Genomic DNA, 24,395 nt, shown 5'->3' on the forward strand with positions numbered 1-24,395 from the left:
AATATCCTTAAACCATTACATTTCACTTATTTCTGACAACTAGCACCCACTTGCACACATCTGATCTTTCAAAACTGATCAGCCGGGTTAGTGTGTGTAACTTTGTTCTTTATCATAAAAATGATAAAAGAGCAGAGTAAAATGAAAAAAGATAAACGCCTTATTGAACAATTCATGGTTTACTGACCATGTTAATGATGTAATCTACAATACTAGCAGCTCTGTCATTTATCTTCAATCAGCTGATCAATATGAGGTTACAGTCATCTCTAGGGCATATATAAATAGAAGTAGTACTGTACATTCACTATGCTCAAGAGAGTGAGACAGAACTGTCAATACAGTTCCCTTTACTGCTGCTAAATGTCTCAAGAGTTGTATAGTGAAACTTTTGTGAATAAATGCAGAAAAAAGATCTCCATTGATCAGGATGTTGCAGAGAAGTCTGTTGCTCTAAACATAAGGAGAATTTTACAAAAAGCTGAGTTTACATATTTTACAGAAAGATTCACTCTTGTATCTACATTCAAATCCAGCTTTTTAAAGGAAAACAACTGGTGTATTGTCCTCTATTATGTCTTTAAGACGTAATATATACTAGATTTTGTTGCATATAGTTTGGACGTTTTCAGTGTATATCATCCTGTACAAATGATGTAGATTCAGCCCTGGATAGATTGTGCTGCCAGCATAATCCAAGCAAGGGGATGGAAAGTCCATCAGGAGGTGGCACAAGGTAACACCAACTCCACTAAGCTACCATTGCCCCTAAAAGTGAGCAGTACTAGTGGGGTGGCAGGCTCAGACATTGAACAGGCTCATTACACCTTCTGGAAAGCCTCTGCTAGCAGAGGCTGCTCCAGGAACAACTTAAAGCTGCCCCTCCTGGAAGAAGCCTTGGGTTAAAGCAGTGGTGTCCTTTCACAGGGAGGTGGATCCTAATGGAAGAGCCACATTTGCAGCCAGTACCAGAAGAGGGAAAGATAATTTACCCCCAACTATGCTATTGGAGTGAATCAAACCAAATAATCACATCAATGGATATACATGTAAAAGGAGTTTATGTTCTAGCTGTCGAGAAATCAGTTCTCCCTCGTGTTTAGGACTCAAGATAACCATCCTAGTGTTTTTAGAATTCCACACTCCATGTCTATTGTTTGACACTACATTACCTCTGTTCTGAATTTCCTTTTTCATTTCTATATCCTCCTCTCTTCCCATCATGTCTGCTAGTCTTTAAAGACTAATCTGGGTTGATATTATTTATGCCAGATATAGATATTGCACATTTCCTACAGAAAAGGCACAAACTACAAAAGCGGCTAAAAGCTAGCGTGGAAGGACATTGAACAAGCTGAACAATGGTAGGGCTACTTTTATTTAGATTTTTTAGAATGAAAATGTTACAAGAAATTATCTGTATAAAACGCTAGAGGGTAAAATCTTGACCTTACCCATGGGGGCTGTGCATGAAGGGTGGAGTGGTGCGGGCCAAGTACTATGTCCTGCTCAACAGTCACTGCATGTACATGGCAAGCTGCCATGGTGAGCTGTGTATTCCTCCTCTTGAGTAAGAACGGTATGTGCACAGGGCTAGCACTAGGCCATGACCTCAGTTCCTAGGTCTGTGATGTGGGATTGCTGAGCTAGTCAAGCACACCTACTAGCACTCTCTTGAGAGCTTCAGGAACTACTACACTGTTGCGTGAGGATCAAACTATTGATCATAGCATATACTGGTATTACAACAGCATAATCTCAGCTCAAACCCTTTGCTGACTGTACTGTAATCTGCAGGCCGGTCTCCCCAGCCCAGGAAGGTCTCACTGTTATGCCCAGAGTACTTCAGGCCCTTCTTCCAGGGCACCATTTTATTTTTTAAACATAAAACTTCGGCAAAACATCTAAACAAAGCAGTTCCTCCACCAGGGGCTACAGCTCCCTGAGGCTTTCCCATTTGGCCCTCCCAAAGCTGAACAGAAGACACCCTTCCCTTCAATCCCCCTGCTTCAGGAACCCATCACTGTCCTGCAACTCCATCCCAACTGAGCTCTCTCTCAGCCCATTATAGGGATCACTTGACCCCTTCCCTGCAGGGTCTGATAATCAAACAGGGCTGGCTGGCCCCATTTGCCAGGCACTTAAAGAGGCAGGCCATCCTGTTACAGTTACATTCTACTGTGCTGGAAAATTACTGACCATAACATGGTGCCCCTCAGTAATTGCCATTCAATGTTTATATATACTTCAAAGTCTTGCATAAGTTCTTCTTTCCCTAGCTTGTCCACATTCATTTTTTATTCATTTTACATTTTTTTCCTAATGAACTGCTTTAAATGAATGTATTATCTCACTGCTCTCTCAGGTTCACATCATTCTATAGTGTACTTGCCGTTCACTATTTTTGCAGCTGTATGTCATAACAAAATGATCCTTAAAGAAGTCTTTCTAACTAAAGTATTCACTTAAATCAAGAGCAGCAGAAGGTTGAATATTGTGGCACTCTCTCACATTTGTCAGTTGGGGAGAAGTATTTGTGTTTTTATCTGATTCTCTTTATAGACATACACCCTGCACTGGATCACTGCAGTCTTCATCTTCAGTAGAAGCCTGTCAGATTTACTTGTATAGATGACTTTGTGTTCCTGTTCAGGATTTCAGAACGGTTGACAAAAATCCAATCTGAAGAATCCATCCCAGATTTTAAACCTGCCCAAAGCCTGGGGCAGGGCTGTGTGAATTTAGTTAGCCCATGTCCATACCTCAGCTGCGCAGACATGTTCAGTACAGCTGTCAGTTATGTATTTTAGTACTGAATGTGGTTTCATTCAAGTGGCTCCCAATAATCTGAGCCACAACCAGTTTTCGGAAAGGTAAGTGGTAATAATAATACTAGACACCATCGACTGTAATTTATAATAGCACTGAAGGGAAGTAAAATTTAATAGATTTATATAAATTCAGACAATCTGAGAGAGCAACGGCAACCTAGCTTTACATGTTTTAAGAGTTACCATATTGCCTAAGTTTTCAACTTTTCACTGTCGTAACAGGAAAATGTATAAAGTTGAAGTGGGAACATTTTGTGCAGATGTTAACAAGCTAGCTAGTCATCTTGGGGCCACAGTCCACTGGGAGGGAGCGTAGTCTAATAGTTAAAGCACAAGCCTAAGAGTCAGGAGCGCTAGGTTCTCTTCTCAGCCTTGACAGAGTCAGTACAACCTTGGGCAATCTGTCTTTCAGATTCCCCATCTGTAATAATGGGGAAAATAATATTTATCTGCCCGCTGGGGTGTTAGGAAGCTTTAGCAATGTGTGTTTTGAAAGTGCTTTAAGATCCTTAGATGGAAAAAGGGATAAATGCAAAGTGGTGGTGGTGTTATTCTAATGAGGAATGACATCCCAGTTCACGGTGTGTCAATTACCGAAAGCATCCACCCCACAGACTGTATTATTCTGCTTGACAGTGATTTACAAATTAATACAAAAATTAAGTTGTTTAATTCTTTGCTAATATTTTTGGAGTGCACACAACAGTGATTACAAAGACATTTAATCTGCCCATTGCGGTGAGTATTGCAATAAAACCTTTTATTTTTTTATGTAAATAGAATTTTTTTCACTTCAGAGCAGCTTCATCTTGAAGTAGGTAAATTTTAAATTCAACGGAAATGAAACTTGAGCAGAGCACGCTGAAATTGCATCTGAAGCTGCTAATTTCAGCAGAGGCAAAACTGGAGCGTTTGTTCATTTCAACTTATATGAATTAGTTGTAAAAACTCAGTAGGGTAGTAATCTGAAAATTCATCACTCTATTATTGTTCCTTGGCTATACTGATCTGTGAAGACTCATGTGACTAACAAATTCCCATCTGTACATTTGTTGTCCACTATTGGCACACATTGGAACATTTGCTAATTAATCCAACTGCTCCCTTTATTCAGCCCATTTCATATAATGCAATGCGTGATTATTACTGCTCATCCCATAAAATCATGCATTTACAGTATTCCAAACTACCAGCCTAGAGAACAGAGTTCCTGTCGTATTACTGCAAGGACAACGCAAACATGGATGATAGGCTTGAGTCTATGAGGCTTGATGGCCCAGCACGAGTGTTAAAAGCTATATAACACAAAATACTGGTTCTAGATGCAGACCATCATGTCTGTTAGGGAGACTTAGCTTTTTTAAGGACAGGATTCTTGAAGCTGTAGTTTCTGGGTTACAAAAGGAAGGTGGATGGTGACAGTAGTAGCATGGGACGGAGGGGTTTCATAGGATTGAGCATGTGACTATGCTGGCAGCAAGGCCTGCTGTGGAAGAGAGAGAAAATAAAAGACAGGCTCTGTTGCTAGGAAGACAGCCTGGGAAGGCAGCGAATTGATCCCAGTGAGAAATCTGAAGGGAGACAGCTATGGTTGTTTAGGCTACATTCTCAGATGAGGACTGAGTGGATCTGTGGTCAGAAGCCAGTGAGAGAGTCAAGCTCTGCTGGGAGGATTGTGGAGAACCCTTGCAGCTGAAGGGTGGAAGGACAGTTGCAAGACCTGATACAAAGGGGAAGGATTATCCATAGACCCTAGTGAGAGAACTGTAGAAAGCTGGGGACAGGGTATGGATGGGGAGTTTTCCTGTTTCTTACCACCACTGGAATACAATTTGTATATTAATAAAGAAGCCCCAAGGAGGTACATTTTATTATGGAGTTCTTGTTGCATTGGGCATGATTACCCCAGACACACACAAGGAAGAAGGGGAACTGAGGAACAACTGTGTACCTGACAAAGGACCAGTTAAGCCAACCTTGTAACAGGCTCCAAGGCTTGAAAGATTTTGGCCGACTACTTGTACCTTGTTAAAAATCTGTCTTGGAGGTTTGAAGGTAGGGTTGCCAGGTGTCCGGTTTTTGACCTGAATGCCCAGTTGAAAAGGGACCCTCGTGGCTCCGGTTGGCATGGCTGACCAGGCCATTAAAAGTGTGGTTGGCAGTGCAGCGGGGCTAAGGCAGGTTCCCTGCCTGCTGTGGCTCTGCGTGGCTCCAAGAAGCAGCAGCATGTCTTCCCTCCAGCTTCTATGCATAGGGGCATCCAGGGGGCTACGCATGCTACCCCCGCCCCAACTGCCAGCTCTGAAGCTCCCATTGGCCAGGAACCACAGCCAATGGGAGTTGCGGGAGTGGCACCTGCAGACAGGTCAGGGCGCAGAGCCGCTTGACTGAGGTTCCGCATAGGAGCCGGAGGGCAGACATGCCGCTGCTTCCTGGAGCTGCTTGAGGTAAGCGCTGCCCAAAGCCTGCACCCCTGACCCCCTCCCGTGTCCCAACCCTCTCATTCCCAGCCCCAATCCAGAGCCAGCACCCCCTGCCCCGTGTCCCAACTCCCTGATCCACCTCCTGCCCTCTGAACCCTTTGGTCTCAGCCCAGAGCATCCTCCTGCACCCCAAGCCCCTCATCCCCAGCCCTACCACAGAGTCTGCATACCCAGCCAGAGCCCTCCACCCTCCCCCACACCCCAACCTCCTGCCCCAACCCAGAGCCCCCTCCTGCACCCTGAACTCCTCATTTCTGGCCCCACCCTTGAGCCCGCACTCCCAGCCGGAGCCCTCACCTCCTCCCACACCCCAACCCTCTGAGCCAGCCAAAGAGTGAGTGAGGGTGGGGAAGGTGAGTGATTGGGGGGGGGGATGGAGTGAGCAGGGGTGGGGCCCCAGAGAAGGAGGGGACAGGGGCGTGGCCTTAGAAGAGGGGCAGGGAAAGGGACAGGGCAAGGGTGTTCAGTTTTGTGCAAGTAGAAAGTTGGCAACCCTATCTGAAGGACCGATTTGGAATGAGGCCAATGTGCTTCGTATAGAAAATTATTAATTGATTGTTCAGAGGTAATATTACTAGCTTCCATCAGGATAAATGAGGTCTTTGTGTGGTACAGGAAAACTTTTAGGTAACTGAAATGAAGGCCAGATATTAATCTGGATAAATGAGGTTTTCAAAACCTGTTTTTTTATATGGATATGAGAGACCAATCTAGTACCCTGTGCCTGGCTCAAGTAGCTAGCATAGGCACTAGGAACATAAGTAGAGAAGTGGGGAAAGAATCTTCCTTCCATGCCCCACTGGAGCTGTAGACACTTCTAATGGCTAGAATGGCCTGCACTGGTTATTATTTCCCTGCTTCCCATTAGAGAAGGAATGGAGGTTGTGTGCCCTGGTGGATTCCCCAGCTCTGCCTTGCTCATGCTCCATTAGCTATGGATAGCCTCTCAGAAGTCTCCAGGCAGGGGTATGTACCTCCTATGATGCCTCTTCATATACAGCACCCGCTTGTGTCACAGAAACCCATTAACTTTCACCCAATTCTATTTTACATACAAGGGGTGGGGGTTTTAGGATGTTTGTTTTAAATTTTTCAGTGATGAGGTTCCAGGCACTGGGAGCTGATGCATGAATACAAAGATCATCCAAAAGACCTCATTAGCCAGTCAAAATGTAGCTTTAGATAATGTGTGTTTATAAATATCAAAGCAGAATTCTCAACTCAGTTATTTCCTTAGATAATACAATTTTTATTTGAATAATATTATGAAAAGGAAATTTCTCTATTTAGATTGTCTGGGCAGTTCTTCGCATGTGTTCGTACGATAGCTAGTACAGTGAGGCCTTGATTCTGACTGAGGCCTCTGGGCACTACTATTACGAACTTATTAATCATAGCAACAGTAATACTTTTCTAAAGCCAGCATAAATACAAACCTTTTCAGGTCATAACCGTACAGAAAATAGGAGCGTAGATGAAGTGTAAAACAGAGGTGTGCTACAGTCGTTTATGATTACACTCTAGGGGAATCTATAAAATGACATTAAAAGCAACTAGTGCTTCCCCCAGTCTCCCCCAAAATTTCTAATGCAGCAATAAAACAGCATATGTCAGTAATAAAAATAAAATGTCTATGACATTTTAAATGTTATCGTACTGTCACAGTGGAATAAAATTAGCTTGAAAAATGATCTAGAGGGATATGATGCAGTTCATTATGTATAACGGCAACAGCAGCAGTTTCCCAGTGTTCATAAAGGTTTCTCCATTAAATTTACCTCCAGTCAATAATTAGGAGTCCACAAATAAACCTAGGCAATTAAATCAATACTGCTGGGCAATTATGTTCCAGAGTCCTGGCTCAATGGCACAAAAAGACACTATATCAAACTGCAGTGATCTGATGCAATTTTCTGCAGGACATTTTCTCACAATAAGTGCAGAAAGTAAGCCTAACATGCCATATCACAGATGTGTGTGTGTACATAGAATATAAATATATCTCACTGTGCAAAGTCTACATTTTATTCTGATTAGAGTTCTGACAAAAAGTTCCTATTTCTTCCACTGTTATATTGAGCATTTCAGATCAGAATTTTTACAAACATGTATTAAAAGTAAAAACAGTATCCACCAATGCACAAGACCTGACTTGAAAATTGTAAAGGGCATATCCTTCTCCGTGGGCTACTCCCATGTAGGGTCAGGTAAGTCCAAGATTTCCATTCATAGTTTTCTTCACGTCCATCTGTAGGAGGCATGATTTAATCCCTCACACAGAAGAGGAAGCAGATCTTAACCCCCAAACCAGCCTATCCCCTGGTATCCTCCAGGCTCTTGCCAAAACCTTTTCTGTGGCAGTTGGGCTGCCCTGTGTCTCCCATGCCCCTACAATCCCTGCCAGGAAAATGGAGCAGGGATGCCTCACAGCACAGAGATGGAAAGCAAGTAAGTTAATGATGATCGAATCACCATTAATTTACTCACTAAATTCCTACGGGTTAGAGACAAGGAAAGTGATCCTGCTGAAATCAAGCAGCCCCTCCTCCTTCCCTAGCTTCAGTTCCCAGTCCCCTTGGAGCCTAAACAGAAAGAGGTACTTGGTCACAAAAATACCACTGTCCTCATCCTCGATGCTCTACCCTCTGCTTGTGGTGGTGGAAAGGATGATATGGCCCTACCCCTTTTATTTAGTTTACTTTTATGATCTGCCAGGCGCAAAAGAAAAACACACATCTAGATTAAGAAAGAATATAGTCCCCAGTATGAACCAAGCACATCATTTATTCCTACGACTTACTAAAGTTTATGTTTAAAATTTCTCAAATCTGAAGGAAATGTAGGGACTACGTTTGTTTTTCTGTTTTGTTTCAGTTTTGCATATAGCACTAAAACTATTTAAATGAAACTGTACTGCTTGTGGCCAGGCCAATGCAATTCAATGGATATTTCAATTTCATTGGCAGCAGCAATTAAGCAGCCTTAGTGGTAGTATCTTCTGATAATGAATGAAGAAAAACAAACATCATTTTAATAGCTGATTATGGGATTTAATCTTGACACTGACATATTTTTTATTTTCTTTAATTATTATTTGCTGTTTAGAAATGACTAGCCTCTGAAATGGCTTTCAAAATATTTTTAATTATCTGCTTTCTTATTAGAAATGAAGTATACAGTTTATGCACTCACACTACTGCATATACATTTACATTTATAAACCAAATATTTGATTTCAGATATTAGAATGCATGTAATCACTATTCAGAAGGTAACTAAAATATAATAAAAAAGTTTCAAGATCCAGTGGATGTTGTCAGTGATGTCCAAACAACAACTGACTACAACTAGAAAAGCAGGGCTCTCACCTGCCAATAAACTGCCCTTGATCACTTACAAGAGGAGAGCATCCCAGCAGACTATGTCTGTATTAAAAAAAAAGACTTGAAAGAGAAGAAAAAGTATCACACAGGTCACAGCGGTGGTCTCAGAGGACCCCTGAGGGATTTCAACTAGTCTCAGCCTTGTCATCCTCTATGCAGCCTTCCACTCTGCACAGAAAATGTCGATAGGAAAATGTTTGAGGGGCCTCTGGTGGAAATTTTTTCATTCTTTCTGCATTGACAGGATGCCAAATCAATATTTACTTCCCACTAACAAGCTGCTCGAAGTCTCAGTAGAAAATATTGTAGAGAATGCGGGAAGACACGGTAATAAACAGCTGTCTGGCTGTGAGGAAAACATGAATTGACTGGAAACAGGTCCATAGTAAAAGGTCACTGAAACCCATGAACTCTTCAGGTGTCCATATCAACTACTGACTTTAAAGGCACATAATAAAAAAATCTCTTTTTCCTAAGAGGTATGAAAGAATGGATCCTTTTCACTCTACCAAGCATACAGACTGACTCAATAATTTAATTAATATGTTTGTGAAGATCTGTGCTGGTTTTCCCCCGATTCTTTTCATCCGTCAAGATAACTAGTACAAATATGGTGTTAACTTCTTCTCTGTCTTATGTAATGCCTCAGTTAAGGAGAAGTAGAAAAGAAACATCAGAAAATAAGAACGTTGCATTGCAGGAATGACTACTATTAAAGATATATAATTAGTTAGATTAGGAAGTTTTAATTCATTAAGTGGATAAATAAAACATAGTACCTGTCCTTCAAGAAGTTTCTGTATGTAACACAGCCATTCCTTATCCTTTTCAACTTCCATTTTAGCTTTTTCTGTTTCCTAAAAATAGAATAAATATGAATTATGTAGCATTTTGCTACTATTATACTCGCAGAAGATACTGGATAGTTACAGACAACCAGAACTGCATTTTTGCAGACCAACTGAGTAATTGTATGTGTAAATGGGGACCATACTTTGAAAATTGGCTGTCTAAATTGGATCCGCAAAATCTTTGAGGGCTTCCATTGCATTTACGTAACCTATATTTGCACGTGCAACTGGATAACTGTATGCCCAGTTCTTCTTTGAAATACATTTGTGTGTAAATGAATATATGTGCAAATTTTGTAGGTGCAATTGAGGAAGTCACTTTGGAAGTTTGAGATCTACACACAGATTAATAAAATAAAATATGCATGTGATGTACACATACAGTGCAAGTATATCAGCTGTACATTTACATTTCCTGTGTGTCTGGTTTAGACACAAACACTTAGAATACACATTATATCAAAAATATAGGACCCTATTCTGATCTCAGTTACACTGAGGTAAATAAGGAGTAACTCCACTGAAATCAATAAACCTACAGAGGTGTAGAACTGGTGTTAAGTGAGCTAGAAATCCCACCTATAATGTGTTTGTGTGTATGCAGTCTCTCTCTCTCACACACACACACACACACACACACAGTGCAATTCCTTTAAAAGTGTGGAACAAACCCTTTGTGGCTTCTACCATGTGGAGTGCTAACATAACTAGTCAAACTAGTCACAATGTGAAAGTATCCTCACTACTAGTCCACATTTTCCACGTAACGGCACATACACACTTTTTATATTGGTATGTACACACAGTCAGTGTACATCTTTTTTACTCACTAGCAAGCTTTATTTCAGCTTGAGCAACTAAGAAAACATAATATTTATCACAGAGTGTTTTGATGATGTCAAATCAAATATTCTGCCATATAACTGTAGAAGAGGCTCAAGAAAGAAAAACAACAGGCTCCCTATTATAGAACACCTGTTTAATAGAATCACTGTAAGAGTTACCAAAATTAGTGAAAACATACACAAGGAAACTGATTTTGGTATGACATACATTCCAGATTGCTTCATTAGTACTGAAGTCCACCTTCAAAATGAATGTTGTGTGTGACATTATCAAATTTCCTCATGAAAAAAGAAAATTACTAAGGATTTTGAAATTATTAAAATCTCCACATCCCCGTGTTCAAATCAGTAAATTTATTTTTAGTGCATGCATTTAAAACGGTCTCCACTATAACTCTGCCCCTTCTATTTGTTCCTTTATTCACCTGTTACATTTTGTCTAAATCTTAGCTTGTGAGCTCTCTCAGGAAGGCACTGCGTTTGTGTTCTCTCTTTGTACAGGGTCGAATACAGTGAGGCCTTGATCCACAATTGGGAGTTCTTAGGTGCTACTGCTATATTAGTTATAATAATAAATAAAAAAAATGTTGGGCCACGTCCTCAGTTGATGAAAACTGTAGTAACGCCACTGATTTACATGGAACTGCACCAATTAACACCAGCTAAGGATATGCCCTTTATCCTAAAATAGTCCTTAACATAGCTTACCTCATCATCTTCTGTATCTAGCATCTCTGCTAGGTCAGTCTTTGAAATATTAAGGATAGATGCTGCCAAGGACTGGGCTCGGTGGACGGACTCTTTGGAAAGATACCTGTTACATTCTTTTTCTTCTTGTATTTTTTTAGCATATCTGATTCGCGTTCTCAGCTCCTGTACATTACGTTGTAACTCTTTGGTTAAGGCCTGGAATATATGAGAGAGATAAATACACTACTGTAGTTTTGTGCAAGTGCAAATGCAATGGAAGATAAGCTTTAGGTTGTACGCTCCTGGGGACAGGAATTCCTTGTCATTTTTGGTCATTGTTCAAATAGTAAAGTCTGAAACAAAAATGAAGAAGTAGATGCAATATGGAAAATAAACGAAATTTAGCCTAATCTGGTCATTCTGTTTCATATTTTTGTTGGCTGTATCTAAAACTAATTACCTCATATCACTTCCCTTAACACAAAGCATATTCACAGAGCCAGCAAAGAGACTTGATACAGATACCACTGATTTAACTCTCAACCCTTTTCAGATACTCTAAATCATCTTTAGAGTAACTTCACTGATCTCAATGGAGTTATGCCAGGACTGGATTTGCCCCACTGTGTTCAAGCAATGGTACCAGTTAAGCTGATCTTCAGATTGTCACATCAAGTAGCAGAAAATTGTCTTTTTCTCCAGAAGTGGGCACTATGCTTCCCACCATGTGACCACAATGACATCACTCAAACTGTGTTTATTAATTCCTTCCTTCCTTTGTTCATTTCTCCAATCCCCAGTCACCAGAAGTAGTGATTATCAGTCTGCTAATTAGTGGACACATACTTAAAGTACATGTAAGTGAAGAGTAAAAAGCGCCCTCCCCCCAATCTGGTGGCTGTACCTGATGTCCATCCTGCACATTTTTATACTCAAGGTTTAAACTGGGATTTGTGATTTATACATAGCTGGCTGATCTTCTGGACCTAGCCAAGCCATTAGAGTCTATGCTAAGCTGGTTTGAGCAGGTAGTCACTTTTTTGATTGTATCTACTTTAAAGCTATTAGCTCAGAATGAACATAAGCAGTCTGACCCTGTTCCCACTGAAGTGGAAGGAGGATCAGATCCCAAAGGAAGGCTATACAAGAGACTAGTTTCCAAATCCAAGTCTTAAAGCATAGGGCATCAGTGAAGATTCAGCTCTAGCCTCCCTTTTCTGCATTTGAGAACATTTAGAACTAGTTTTAAGCTACAGAGTAGGATGCCTGATCTTGACAAGATAACATTAAATAATTCAAACCAAACCACACATGGTTTTACTGTGCTCATCCTGGAATTCAATTCATATGTACCAGAAAGATGTTGACAAATTCAAGGGAATTCAGAGAAGAGCAGGCCATGGCTAAGAGATAACTAAGTGGGATATGATTTCAAAAATGTGAAGATAGTTCAATACAAGAGGCAAAAAGAAGAGGCACTATTTAGGGTGGTCTAAAGGGGGTTACTAGTTAGGAACCTTGGGATAAAATTGAGAAAAGGAAAATTTGGGATGATTATCAGGGAAAGCTTCCTGACAGCTAGATATACAGTATTAATTTCTGAAATACTCTCCCCAAGAACGTGGACATGGTGTCAGCTCCATCACTTAGCATATATAAAACAAGACAAAACACAAGAAAATGTACAGTAGGAAACACCCTACAGTGACCAGAAGATGGCCTCAATGATGTAATAGATCTTTTCCATCTCCAAATGTCTCTGATTCAATGGCATAGCATCCCAGAACACTACTGCTAAGCCACCAGACTGACAACACAAGTGATTTTTTTTCAAGTGTGACTTTGTCAGATGCAGAGAAAGATGAGTGGTATTTAAAAATTGCCAACTGGGGAGAGTTGAGAGAACAACGGTAGCTCACTGTCAGAAGATCCACCTAGTGTACCCAAGTGGCACCATGAGCCAACCATTAGGGCCGCAATTGTCAACAAATAATATTCTGGATGCATTTAAGATTGGAGAATAAGGGTTTTCTTTTGATCATCATATCCAGGATTATTTTTAATATACTATCTTTCTCCAGCTGCTGAAAAGTTCCTGAAAATTCTTTCCATATTCAGCGCTAACAAACACTGAATACCTTAGTCTCACATAAAATTGATTGCAATATTATGAAGCCTGTTTATTGGCATTTTGGGTAAAGTACTCTTCAGCCTTCAGTGTAATCAAAACATTGTTAATGTATTTAAAACAAATCTTAACAAGATTTCTCTGATCCCAAGATCTATTCATTACCTTCCTGTTACTTTCACAATTTAGTATTTTGCTACAACTAGTTAAACTATCCTTATTATAAACTTGCATTCCCCCAACACAGATTCTGAAGGTACATCTACACTTACAGTGGGGTGTAGAGTTCAGGCACTGCACACCCAGTTAGCACAGGTATAAACAGCAGTGGACAGTGAGGGACAGCTTAGGTGAGTACAGTGGAGCAGAGCGCCCTACACGCCTGAACCCTAGTGTATATACCCTACACAGCTCTCTACTTGCCCAAGCAGTTCTTCCCATGTTAACATCTCTATTTTTAGCAGCGTAGTTGCTCATTGCCTCCCTGCTGTTGGAGCCTCATCTCACTGCAGGGAAAGGCTCCAGCAGCAGGGAAAGGCTCTAGCAGGGGGGAGCAGTGGAGAACAGCTCTGGCATTTCCCCACTGCAAGAGCTTTTCCCCACTGTCAGAGTCTTTCACTGCCATTTGTAGCTGTACACCATAGTGACGAGGGTGGACTCAGCCTGCTTTCACTGCAACGTGTAGCTACCTATTTAGTGCCTGTACTCTATACCCTGCCATAAGTGTAGACAAGGTGCGGTGCGTACAATGAAAGCAAAACAGGTATTCCAATCTGTCCAGTGTCAAAAATAGCAAAAGGATTCCAGCTCCTGTGGTATTTTCAATATAATGGCTTGAGACAACGTATTTCCATAATATTTCTAGACCAGCCAGCTGGTTGTGGGGGAAGTCAGAGCATGGGATTTTCAAAAGAATCTAAGGGAACTGGGACCTATTCTCTACTGGCCAAATTAAAAGTAGCTGTGCAGGCACTGCTTTAATGGTGCAGCTCAGGCTCTCAGGCCTCCCTATCCCTTCAGGCTTGAGAGCTTGAACCCCTGCTGAGCCACAACTACATGGCTATTTTTAGCATGCTAGCACCAGTCCCACTAAACAAAATCTGTGGATCCAGGCTGAGGCAGTTGCATTTCACAGATGCAGTGCTGACTTATCTGAATTGAGACAGGAAGCCACTGTCCAATTGAATTAAACAGCTAACCAATTTCTAACATGGTTTGGTTTGTGTTTAACCAAAGTGTGTTGAACTGAGTAGCAACACTGTTCTCTAATTCAGTAAAAGTCCCATACAGACTGTACTGAAGGTTCAGATTTACTCTGGTCTGAGGTTCCAAACTAATCAAGCATTTCCCTCTGCGTGTTTTACAAATATAAATATTTTGAAAGAGACAGCACTATAGACAAACCTGCTGAAGTGAATGCAGGATATGGCTTCAATGTAGTATTCATGTTTGATGACAACACCTTTTATTAGTATTAGCGATATTAGTACTTGCTCTTTCTTTTTGTTTTCCTTTATCTCAAATCTAGGGGATATTTTCTTGCTCAAGTCATTTTCCCAGCTTAGACGTTACTGTCAGATTTATTCCTGTGGGACATACTTAGCTTCTACCAGCCGACTGGAGTGGGAATCCCTGATTAATTCCTGAAAACGGCTCTACAACACATCAGTGCAATTGCTACTGGGCCGGCTATATATAATGCAATAGTTTAAATCTCCAATCCTTTTTAAGCAGTAGGAATTGTTATATTAGCTATAAGCTGCATGTAGTTATATAAATCTTATAACTATGTATTACAACAACATCCCCTGCAGTTATCTTTACAAACTAATTTCCATTATAAACCTTGTTTCCATATTTTCCTAACTTTCTGAAACATTCATTTTTGGGGTGAAATTTTCCATTTTTAGTCTCTACAGAAGGTGACTTTTTTTTCTTTTTTTTTTAAGTTTGAGCAATGTATCTTTTGCTATTTTTGAGGTCTACAAGGATGAAAATATTGCATTTCCTATTTTTAAAAATGGCAACACATTTTTACACAGAAATTATTTGGAAATGGTGTAACTTTGAAAACTGGCATGTATGGTAAAGTGTCCACACTGAGAAGTAAATCCATGACCAAGGCTGACAAACACTGATTGGATGATGATAAAACTTCCCATCTCCCCCTATTCAGAAAAGATTATTCCCATGTAGAGGAGTAGATACTACGGATTTTCCCCATGCAAAGGGCTGGGGGGTTGCAATCTGCTAAACACTCAACATTACAATTGACATGAGTTGATCTTGGACCATTGCAATGGTACCTGATGATGGCCTCAATGCCTACAACTATGGATGTAATTACCACAAATGACCCCAGAGCTGTCTGAAGAATCACTTGCATGTGGAGTCCTTGATTTATATGCATAGTCAAGGTAACCATGTGCACAAATGTAGGGAAGTAACTATGCAAGCAATGAGTGCATAAATGTGCCTCTACTTTCTAAAACAACACAGCCCAGAAAAATCACCAGAGTTATTAAATGCAAAAGTTAAGATTCCAAAAGCAGTGTTATCTTAACTATGTTGCAAATCATGCAATGTTTTCTAGTCCACTATTTAAATATCTATTTTAATAGTTTATTCTTTTTGTCATAAAAGATATATACTATGAAAACATTCAAGATGTGCAACATGGCCTCGTTAATATTTCAACGGTAACTCAGACTTTGCATTACCTTATTTCTGGTGACTAACATTTAAACCTTAATGACATTACAAAGGTTTTTGTGTATTTGAATAGAATTTGTTCATTATATCGATCAGTATGGTTCTGTGGTGAAGGCACAAGATTGGGATAGAAGACTTCAGAGTTCTATTCCCAGCTCTGCCACAGTCATCCTGGGTGACCTTGGGCAAATCACTAAGGAGTACATTTTCAAAGCTGAATTCTTGAATCTAGATGCCTAACTTCAGACATCTAGGACCTAATTTCTAAAAGTGTTGTGCACTCACAGCTCCAGTTGACTTCAATGGAAAGTCAGACCCTACGTTTGTAAAGCTGGGCACCCAGAAACTGGGGCGTGCATATTTAAGACCACTTCTGAAAATGTGGGCCTTAAGAACTTCTCTGTGCCTCAGTTTTCTCCTTCTGTAAAATGGAACTAGACCTTTCCTATCTACAATGAATGTCATGAGGCAACTTATCTGTGCCACAATTTCTCTTCCTGTCAAATGGAGATAGTGATTCCCTAACATTTGCTCAAATGAAATTTATGAGGCGAAATACATTAATATTTTTGAGGTGGTTCAGATATTATACAGTAAAATCAATTGATGTAAGGCCTGTACAAATAAATGCTTTATATTTTACACAGACTCTAAAATGCATGCTGGTTACAGCCTTGCATGAGGGGCAACACATAGGTGCGCCACGACAGAGGAGCCCTGGGAAAGAACTGTAATGTAGAGTACATATAAGCCAACCAGGGACTGGGAAACAACTCTCTGTGGGCAGGTTACTCCATAAAGGCCCACCACAGGCTTTCTGAATCACCTGAGTTTGGCCACTGTGGACCACAGCTGTGGTCTGGTATGGCAATTTCTATGTCTCCTCCCACTCCTGGATGTTCACTTTCTTTTCAAACCACCCCTTTTACTCTTGGAACAGCCTCTCCTCTGGTGGTGGCTAGGCAAAGTCATCCAGTGATGATCCTTACCTTTTTTCTATTGTATTGTTCCCCTTGCTGTTTGTGAGCTAAGTCAGGTCGAGATTTTGTTTTATTATCTGTTTATAGAGTGCTCTGTACCTACTGGTTACTAGGCAGTATAAATCCTATTCTATTTGTTCAGGCAAAAAGGTATTCCCATTAGTATCAACAGAATAGAATCATAGAATCACAGAATATTAGGGTTGGAAGAAACCTCAGGAGGTCATCTAGTCCAATCCCCTGCTCACAGCAGGACCAACACCAACTAAATCATCCCAGCCAGGGCTTTGTCAAGCCAGGCCTTAAAAACCTCTAAGGATGGAGATTCCACCACCTCCCTAGGTAACCCATTCCAGTGCTTCACCACCCTCCTAGTGAAATAGTGTTTCCTAATATCCAACCCAGATCTCCTCCACTGCAACTTGAGATCACTGCTTCTTGTTCTGTCATCTGCCACCACTGAAAACAGCCTAGCTCCATCCTCTTTGGAACCCCTCTTCATGTAGTTGAAAGCTGCTATCAAATCCCCCCCTCATTCTCCTCTTCTGCAGACTAAATAATCCCAGTTCCCTCAGCCTCTCCTCATAAGTCATGTGCCCCAGCCCCCAATCATTCTCATTGCCCTTCGCTGGACTCTCTCTAATTTGTCCAGATCTTTTCTGTAGTGGAGGGACCAAAACTGGATGCAATACGCCAGGTGTGGCCTCACCAGTGCTGAATACAGGGGAATAATCACTTCTCTTGATCTGCTGGAAATGCTCCTACTAATACAGCCTAATATGCTGTTGGCCTCCTTGGCAATGAGGGCACACTGCTGACTCATATCCAGCTTCTCATCCACTGTAATCCCTAGGTCCTTTCCTGCAGAACTGCTGCCTAGCCATCCAGTCCCTAGTCTATAGCAGTGTATGAGATTCTTCCATCCGAAGTGCAGGACTTTGCACTTGTCCTTGTTGAACCTCCTCAGATTTCTTCTGGCCCAATCCTCCAATTTGTCTCTGTTGCTGTGGACCCTATCCCTATCCTCCAGAGTATCTACCTCTCCCCCCCGCTTAGTGTCATCTGCAAACTTGTTGAGGGTGCAATGAATCCCATCATCTAAATAATTAATAAAGATGTTGAACAAAACTGGACCCAGGACCAACCCCATGGTCCCTGCTTGATACCAGCTGCCAATTAGACATTGAGCCGTTGATCACTACCTATTGAGCTCGACAATCTAGCCAGCTTTCTATTAATCTTATAGTGCATTCATCCAATCCATACTTTTTTAACTTGCTGGCAAGAATACTGTGGGAGACCGTATCAATAGCTTTGCTAAAGTCAAGATATATCACATCCATCACTTTCCCCATATCCATAGAGACAGGAGTTTAAGGATTTTAACAGGAGTCCTAAATAAGGACTAGGAGATTTGCCTCACCACCGTTAATATGATGCCTTGCCACTTCTGAGGTTTCACTTCTTTCCTTATTTTGATGATAAATATATATTTCACACTAATACACAACAGGTTTTCATTCAGTGAGAATTTGTCTGTGTAGCTGCTGAGCCACAGAGAGTATGAGAGTTTCCTGATTAAGCATAACTGTGAAGGCTACTCCCTAGTCCTTTGTGGTATTACTCGCTCAGAAGTGGAGGTGATGCCAATGATGGCCTTACACGGGTGCCTGATGGGGATGGGGGTGGTTTAAAGGAGTATGAGCAGCACAGGAAGATGTCCTTCTGCCTGACGGATTTTTTTATAGAGTGCAGCCAAGGAGAAATGTGGAGTCTTCTGAGGCAAAGGTTTCTCCTCAAATGGCAATCTGGGGAAGTCCCCCCTTACCTCCCAATTCTTTCCCTCTATTTCAGGCCATCTATTGGGGGCAGATATCCCATTCCAATGACAAAGTATAAAACCACCCCCATGTCCCTTCCAGCTCACTAGAAATAATGTATCTTTTGGGGAGAAAATACTAGGCCTGAGACACGTCTATCCTCCTCTTCCTCCTCCTGGAGCCATGCAGTCTCATTTATGTGTGCTCCTCACTTTCCAAACCTATTCCACAAATCCCAGCTGCAGAGGTGGAAGGGTTTTCTTCCATTTAGGCTTTGTATAAACAGGATGATCAGCCAAAGTTCAACTAGAATGCACAGTCCGGAAGACTGTGCAGAATTTCACCTGTATAACCTTACAGCACACAACCCATTTACACATGCAAAGGCAATACTTGAAAGCCTAGCAGATTTGACCCATATGTACAACCGAAATACTGTACTGCAAATGTTTTACCCATGAAATTTCAACAGAATAGTAACAACTTGGACACATCACTTTTTATGGATATTACAGTATACAGTTGTCAATAAAAAAACATTGAAGTTTCTCTCCTTTCTTTCTTTGCAATCTGAACAATGTAAAATGATTGACATATAGATAGAAAACATTCAACTGTATGTATATACAGTTACTACAGAGTTAAAAATCTAAGGAAATTGAAAAGCATTACTAATAGCTTTAAACAATACTAAAATACATATTGATGGTTATCTCATTTCAGAGCAAATTCCTCTAGATATAAACAATTTACATTTATAACCCATGAGCACTTATTTGTAGACAGTCATTCAAAGCTTTGTTCCCACCACACATACCAGAAATGGAATAGAAAACCTTAAATGAAACAGGAAGATCATTGGCTCCTGTGAAAATAGCAGCATGAGGGAAGTTTTCACTGAGGAAAATGATCTGAATGTTGCAGAACAGAATGTTAAACTTAGAAAACGAATGCATCTTTTTACTATTATTATTATGTATTATTATTTGCATTATAGTAGCACCTACAGGCCACAGCTTAGATCAGGTACTGTAAAAACACACAGAGATAGTCCTTGCTCCAAAGAGCTTATAACTTATTTTAAACAGACAAGACAGACAGAGGGTGGGACGAATAGCAGAGGTACACAACAAGACAGTGGCAGAGCCAGTGGCACCTATCCATAGACCAAACTGCCTCTCCAAAAATACTTGCCAAAAATAGTTTTAAATGCTATTTAAATACTAAGTACACATGCATCTCTCTATACTATCAAGCCTTCTTCCTTGTTCACATAAACAGGCTGACAACAACCTGTTATACATTCTTTCACAAAAGAAATGCAGGCGTATTCATGCACAGTGTTTTGGAGCACAGATCTCAACTTTTTGCCTTTTAAAAATGTAGCCTGAAACGTCAGTTAATATTATAACAGAAAAAAAGAAGAAAAATAGTGACGGTAGTGACAGAACATAGAAATTTCAGTGTGTGGAATTTTGTGGCCAATTCTGGTCTCAAATCAGTTTTACAGTACTGTAAGTGTGCTGTCTTTAGCGGACTTATTCCTGATTCACACTGGCGCAATCGAGAGGAGAATCAGGCCTTTTTTGTTGATAGTTTTTTCACTTTCCATCCAACCTTGTTTGCCTACTAAGGTGACCAGACAGCAAATGTGAAAAACTGGGACAGGGGGTGGGGGGATAATAGGATCCTATATAAGAAAGAGACCCAAAAATTGAGACTGTCCCTATAAAATTGGGACATCTGGTCACCCTATTGCCTACATATCATTCCTCCATAATACAAAGGTAAAAAGATCTAAGCAGTTGAAGTAAGAGTTATAAAGCCATAATTTATTCCTTGAGTACATCATTTTAACTATCTTTCCCTCTAAGTGACTTCTCTCAAGCAGTCACAGGTGAGGAAAATTACAGGAAATAAGCAGTTTAAAATATTTTTGAATAATTTCAAGATTAGCAGTTCAAGGACACTAAATACACTGTGCCGAGTTTCCTAAAAATTGTTCAATGATTAATTAGTTCAATACAAATTAAATCATTTATTGTAACCAACTTCAAATTTTAAGACAACCAGATTTAAATAATCAGGTAGGAATGGCTAGTTATAGTCTAACCTGAATCTATGTAAAGAATTGCATACAGGAGTTTCTTCAATTGTCTTTTTCTCCTATCTGATCCTTCGCCTTGCTGCTAATGTTCTGTTATAACCCCAGCCAGATTTCTTAGCCAATGTTGATAATTACTTTGTTTTTTCTATTTCCTTTTTTATCCTTATCACATGTGTCTTGAGGTTAAAAGTTTAATATATCCAGGGTATCTCTTGTAATATAACTCAGAGTAGATGCGTGGCACAGCCCCTTCCCACTGCAGTTGTATCAAATGGACACCTCATCCCTAGAATAGAGGAGGTCAGACACCTCTTGACAAGAGGGGTATTTGGTAACAGATGCTATTTAATCTTTACAATCATTTTAGTGCTTGATATACGGTAGGGAGTAGAAGGTCAAGGAATTTAGACTATGGGTCAGATCGTTTTCAGGCTCATGTTTTTCTTAAGTAACATCAGTACATCCATAGTTCTTTGTCATCCTGCCACCAAACCTACAGAACAACCACCATGTTTTGTGACCCAGCAAGAAGAAACAAACATTAGCTTACTCTGCACTAGAGAACAATATCTGAATTTAAATGCATACAGTCAGTGCGATCGGACAGAATATTGGTGGTAAAATATATTAATGACCCCAAAATGCTGTTTACGTGAAATGAGCTGTAATTATGATAATAGAATATCAGGGTTGGAAGGGACCACAGGAGATCATCTAGTCCAACCTCCTGCTCAAAGCAGGACCAATCCCCAGACAGACTTTTGCCCCAGATCCCTAAATGGCCCCCTCAAGGATTGAGCTCACAACCCTGGGTTTAGCAGGCCAAACCACTGAGCTATGATCTTCAAGTCTTATGTATTGTAAATTGTGCTTTACTGTAACACGATAATAGATTTTAGAGCTGATTCTCACTTCATCTACCCCAGGTTTACCTGTAATTTAGACAGTTGTCAATTGTATTAGAATAATGATGTTCATTTAAAGCTTGCACAAAAATATTACTATGATTATCTATTTTTAAATAGTAGTGCTCAAAGCCCCCTACTGAGATCAGGGGCCCACACACATAATAAGATTCAGCCCCTGCCTTAAAGAACTTACATTCTAAATAGAGGAACACAGAGGTGAAGCAACATCATACAGCAAGTCAGCAACCTAGACATAAACAGAACCTAGGTTTCTTGAGCCCCAGAATAGTGCCCTATCCACTAGCCCATGCTGCTTCTCTGCACAGACATCCACAAAACATAAAAAATAGAAAACAAACTCACTGTATGAGGGCCAATAGGTACCTAAAACAAACTAAATTCAAGCCTAACTTAAAAGAGGCCAATTCTGCCGCTGCTCACATCAGGAGGGGGAGCATTCCAGAAATCGGGGGGTATGGAATGACAGATCTAAACAGCACTTCTCCTGTTTTATGGAGACTTTGGCTCCCAAAGCCCCATAACTCTCAGACCTAAGTGAATGAGCAGATAAAAATTGTGTAAGAGTCTCAGAAAGATATTTGGTAGTCAGCCTATTAAATGTCTTAAAGTACAGTGCTAGTCTAAAAAGAATGACGAGGTAAAATAACGTTCTTACTCCAAAGATCTGCTCCCTGTACGCATTCAGAGTCATACCTGACTTTAGTGATTACAGTAAGAGCTTTTATTACTTTTTTTTAATCTGTTAGGCACTTTAGAGCAAACTCAGGTGGGAGAGTCAGTTGGATTCTATTCCTTTTTTTTAACATCTGAGTTATGTCATCACAAAACAAATCAATTGCATGACAGCAATAAGCTACAGATATGCAGGGCTGCCCAGAGGATTCAGGGCGCCTGGGGCAAAGCAATTTCGGGGCCCCTTCCATAAAAAAAAGTTGCAATACTATAGAATACTATATTCTCGTGAGGGCCCCCTGTGGGGCCCGGGGCTTGGGGCAAATTGCACCCCCCCACCCCAGACAGCCCTGTACATATGTCACTGAGAGCATAACTTGGCGTCAGCACATTTATTATTGGAGATTATGCTTGAGGAGGAAAAATTTAATTTGACTATCCAATCCCAGGTAGAGTTAGCAGAGTTGGCAATTCAGGGTTAAAAAACAAACTCCTTTACTTGTATATTATGCATATCTGATCTGGAATCAATAACATTCAGTAAACATGGAATCCCACAGTGTCATTTTTAAATGTAAAGTTTGTAGTCATTTTCCAGAGTAAAAACAAAACTATAAAATCACCAATACACACCCAATGCACTGAGTGACATGGAGAATAAGCAGAATCCCCTCTGACACCCCAATAAACCACTCACAGTAGTAGACACTGACAAGAGATGAGGGTTTAGGGTTGATTGTTTTAATAGACTAATATGGAACCTACTACAACAATCTGACTGGTGTCAAAGGCAGGCATCATGATTCACATACCAGAGAGGGGGGTCAAAGTCTGGTGATATTCATGAGATGGTAAAAACCTGTCTTCATCATAACTAGCATGTGATCACTTAATTTTACCAGTGGTGAAGGATAGTGCCCAAGTACGAATTGTAGTGGCCCTCTGAAGCAATCCCCCACTAAGAACTGTGAAGACTATAGAATGCTACTCTTCTCATATCTCTTTCCTAGCTCAGTTAGCAGAATGACTTGTGGACAGGTAGGATTTAATCTTCTTTTACGCATTAACAAAACAAAAATGTTGTTAAAATAGGGCTCAAGTAATTTCTGTCCCTTTCAGAATCCAGGAAAAACTCTATAGACATCTGGGTACCATGAGCTTATCAGAGATAGCCCAGTTTAAACTCAAAGAAAAATTTCCAAGACACAGGATATATATAGGCTGAGGAGCATCTTTTGAGCATTACCACTAAACTGTTCCAATCAACTGAAATAATTATGCAAAGCAGTCCATAAAGGGGCCATTACAAGGACCCCTCGCCACTTACAGATGACGCAATGATATTACCTCCAAATTAAGACTTTTAGATACAATCTTCAGCCCTCATCACACACAATCACTCTCCCCAGCTTTGATATTTTCTTAGGCCAAACCCTAACAGTGTCCAGAAAAACAGCTACCAATTATGCCCCTGCAAACACTGAATACCTCTCAAAGGAACACCACTGACAGAATAGGCGCTGCAACACAGTCACCATAGTTAGCAAATTCTGACCTGTTCACTTGCTGCAGGATGAACAGTCACTCCAACTACAGCCATTGGTCCACCACTGCAGCAGTAACACGATCACCACTGGCTTTTGAGATTCATTTGCAGTTTGGTCAAACTCTCTGATGGGTTTGTTCCAAAAGAATATATAAAAGTTCTTTTGTGATTTCTGTTCAAAAGCCACTACACAGGACTCAAGGGAAGGAGACTCCTTTAGGCCTGATCTACACTACGCGTTCAAATCGATTTAAAGAGTGTTAAATCGATTTAACGCTGTACCCGTCCACACTACAAGCCCTTTATATCGATATAAAGGGCTCTTTAAATCGATTTCTGTACTCCACCCCGACGAGAGGAGTAGCGCTAAATTCGATATTAACATATCGGATTACGGTTAGTGTGGACGGAAATCGAC

At 40.5% G+C, this 24,395-nt stretch overlaps 1 protein-coding gene across 1 annotated transcript in view; it reads right to left on the reverse strand.

Moving 5' to 3' along the window:
- The window catches only part of CNTLN (centlein), a 617,317-nt gene that overhangs the window by 892 nt on the left and 592,030 nt on the right, over positions 1-24,395 (reverse strand). The window contains exons 25-26 of the mRNA XM_032801780.2: positions 11,102-11,299; positions 9,477-9,554 (exon numbers count right to left, since the gene is read on the reverse strand). Of these exons, the coding sequence (XP_032657671.1) occupies positions 9,477-9,554; positions 11,102-11,299 (276 nt within the window). The remainder of the gene's footprint in view (positions 1-9,476; positions 9,555-11,101; positions 11,300-24,395) is intronic.

The sequence above is a fragment of the Chelonoidis abingdonii genome, chromosome 6, assembly GCF_003597395.2.
Source record: "Chelonoidis abingdonii isolate Lonesome George chromosome 6, CheloAbing_2.0, whole genome shotgun sequence".
NCBI classification, from domain to species: domain Eukaryota; kingdom Metazoa; phylum Chordata; order Testudines; family Testudinidae; genus Chelonoidis; species Chelonoidis abingdonii.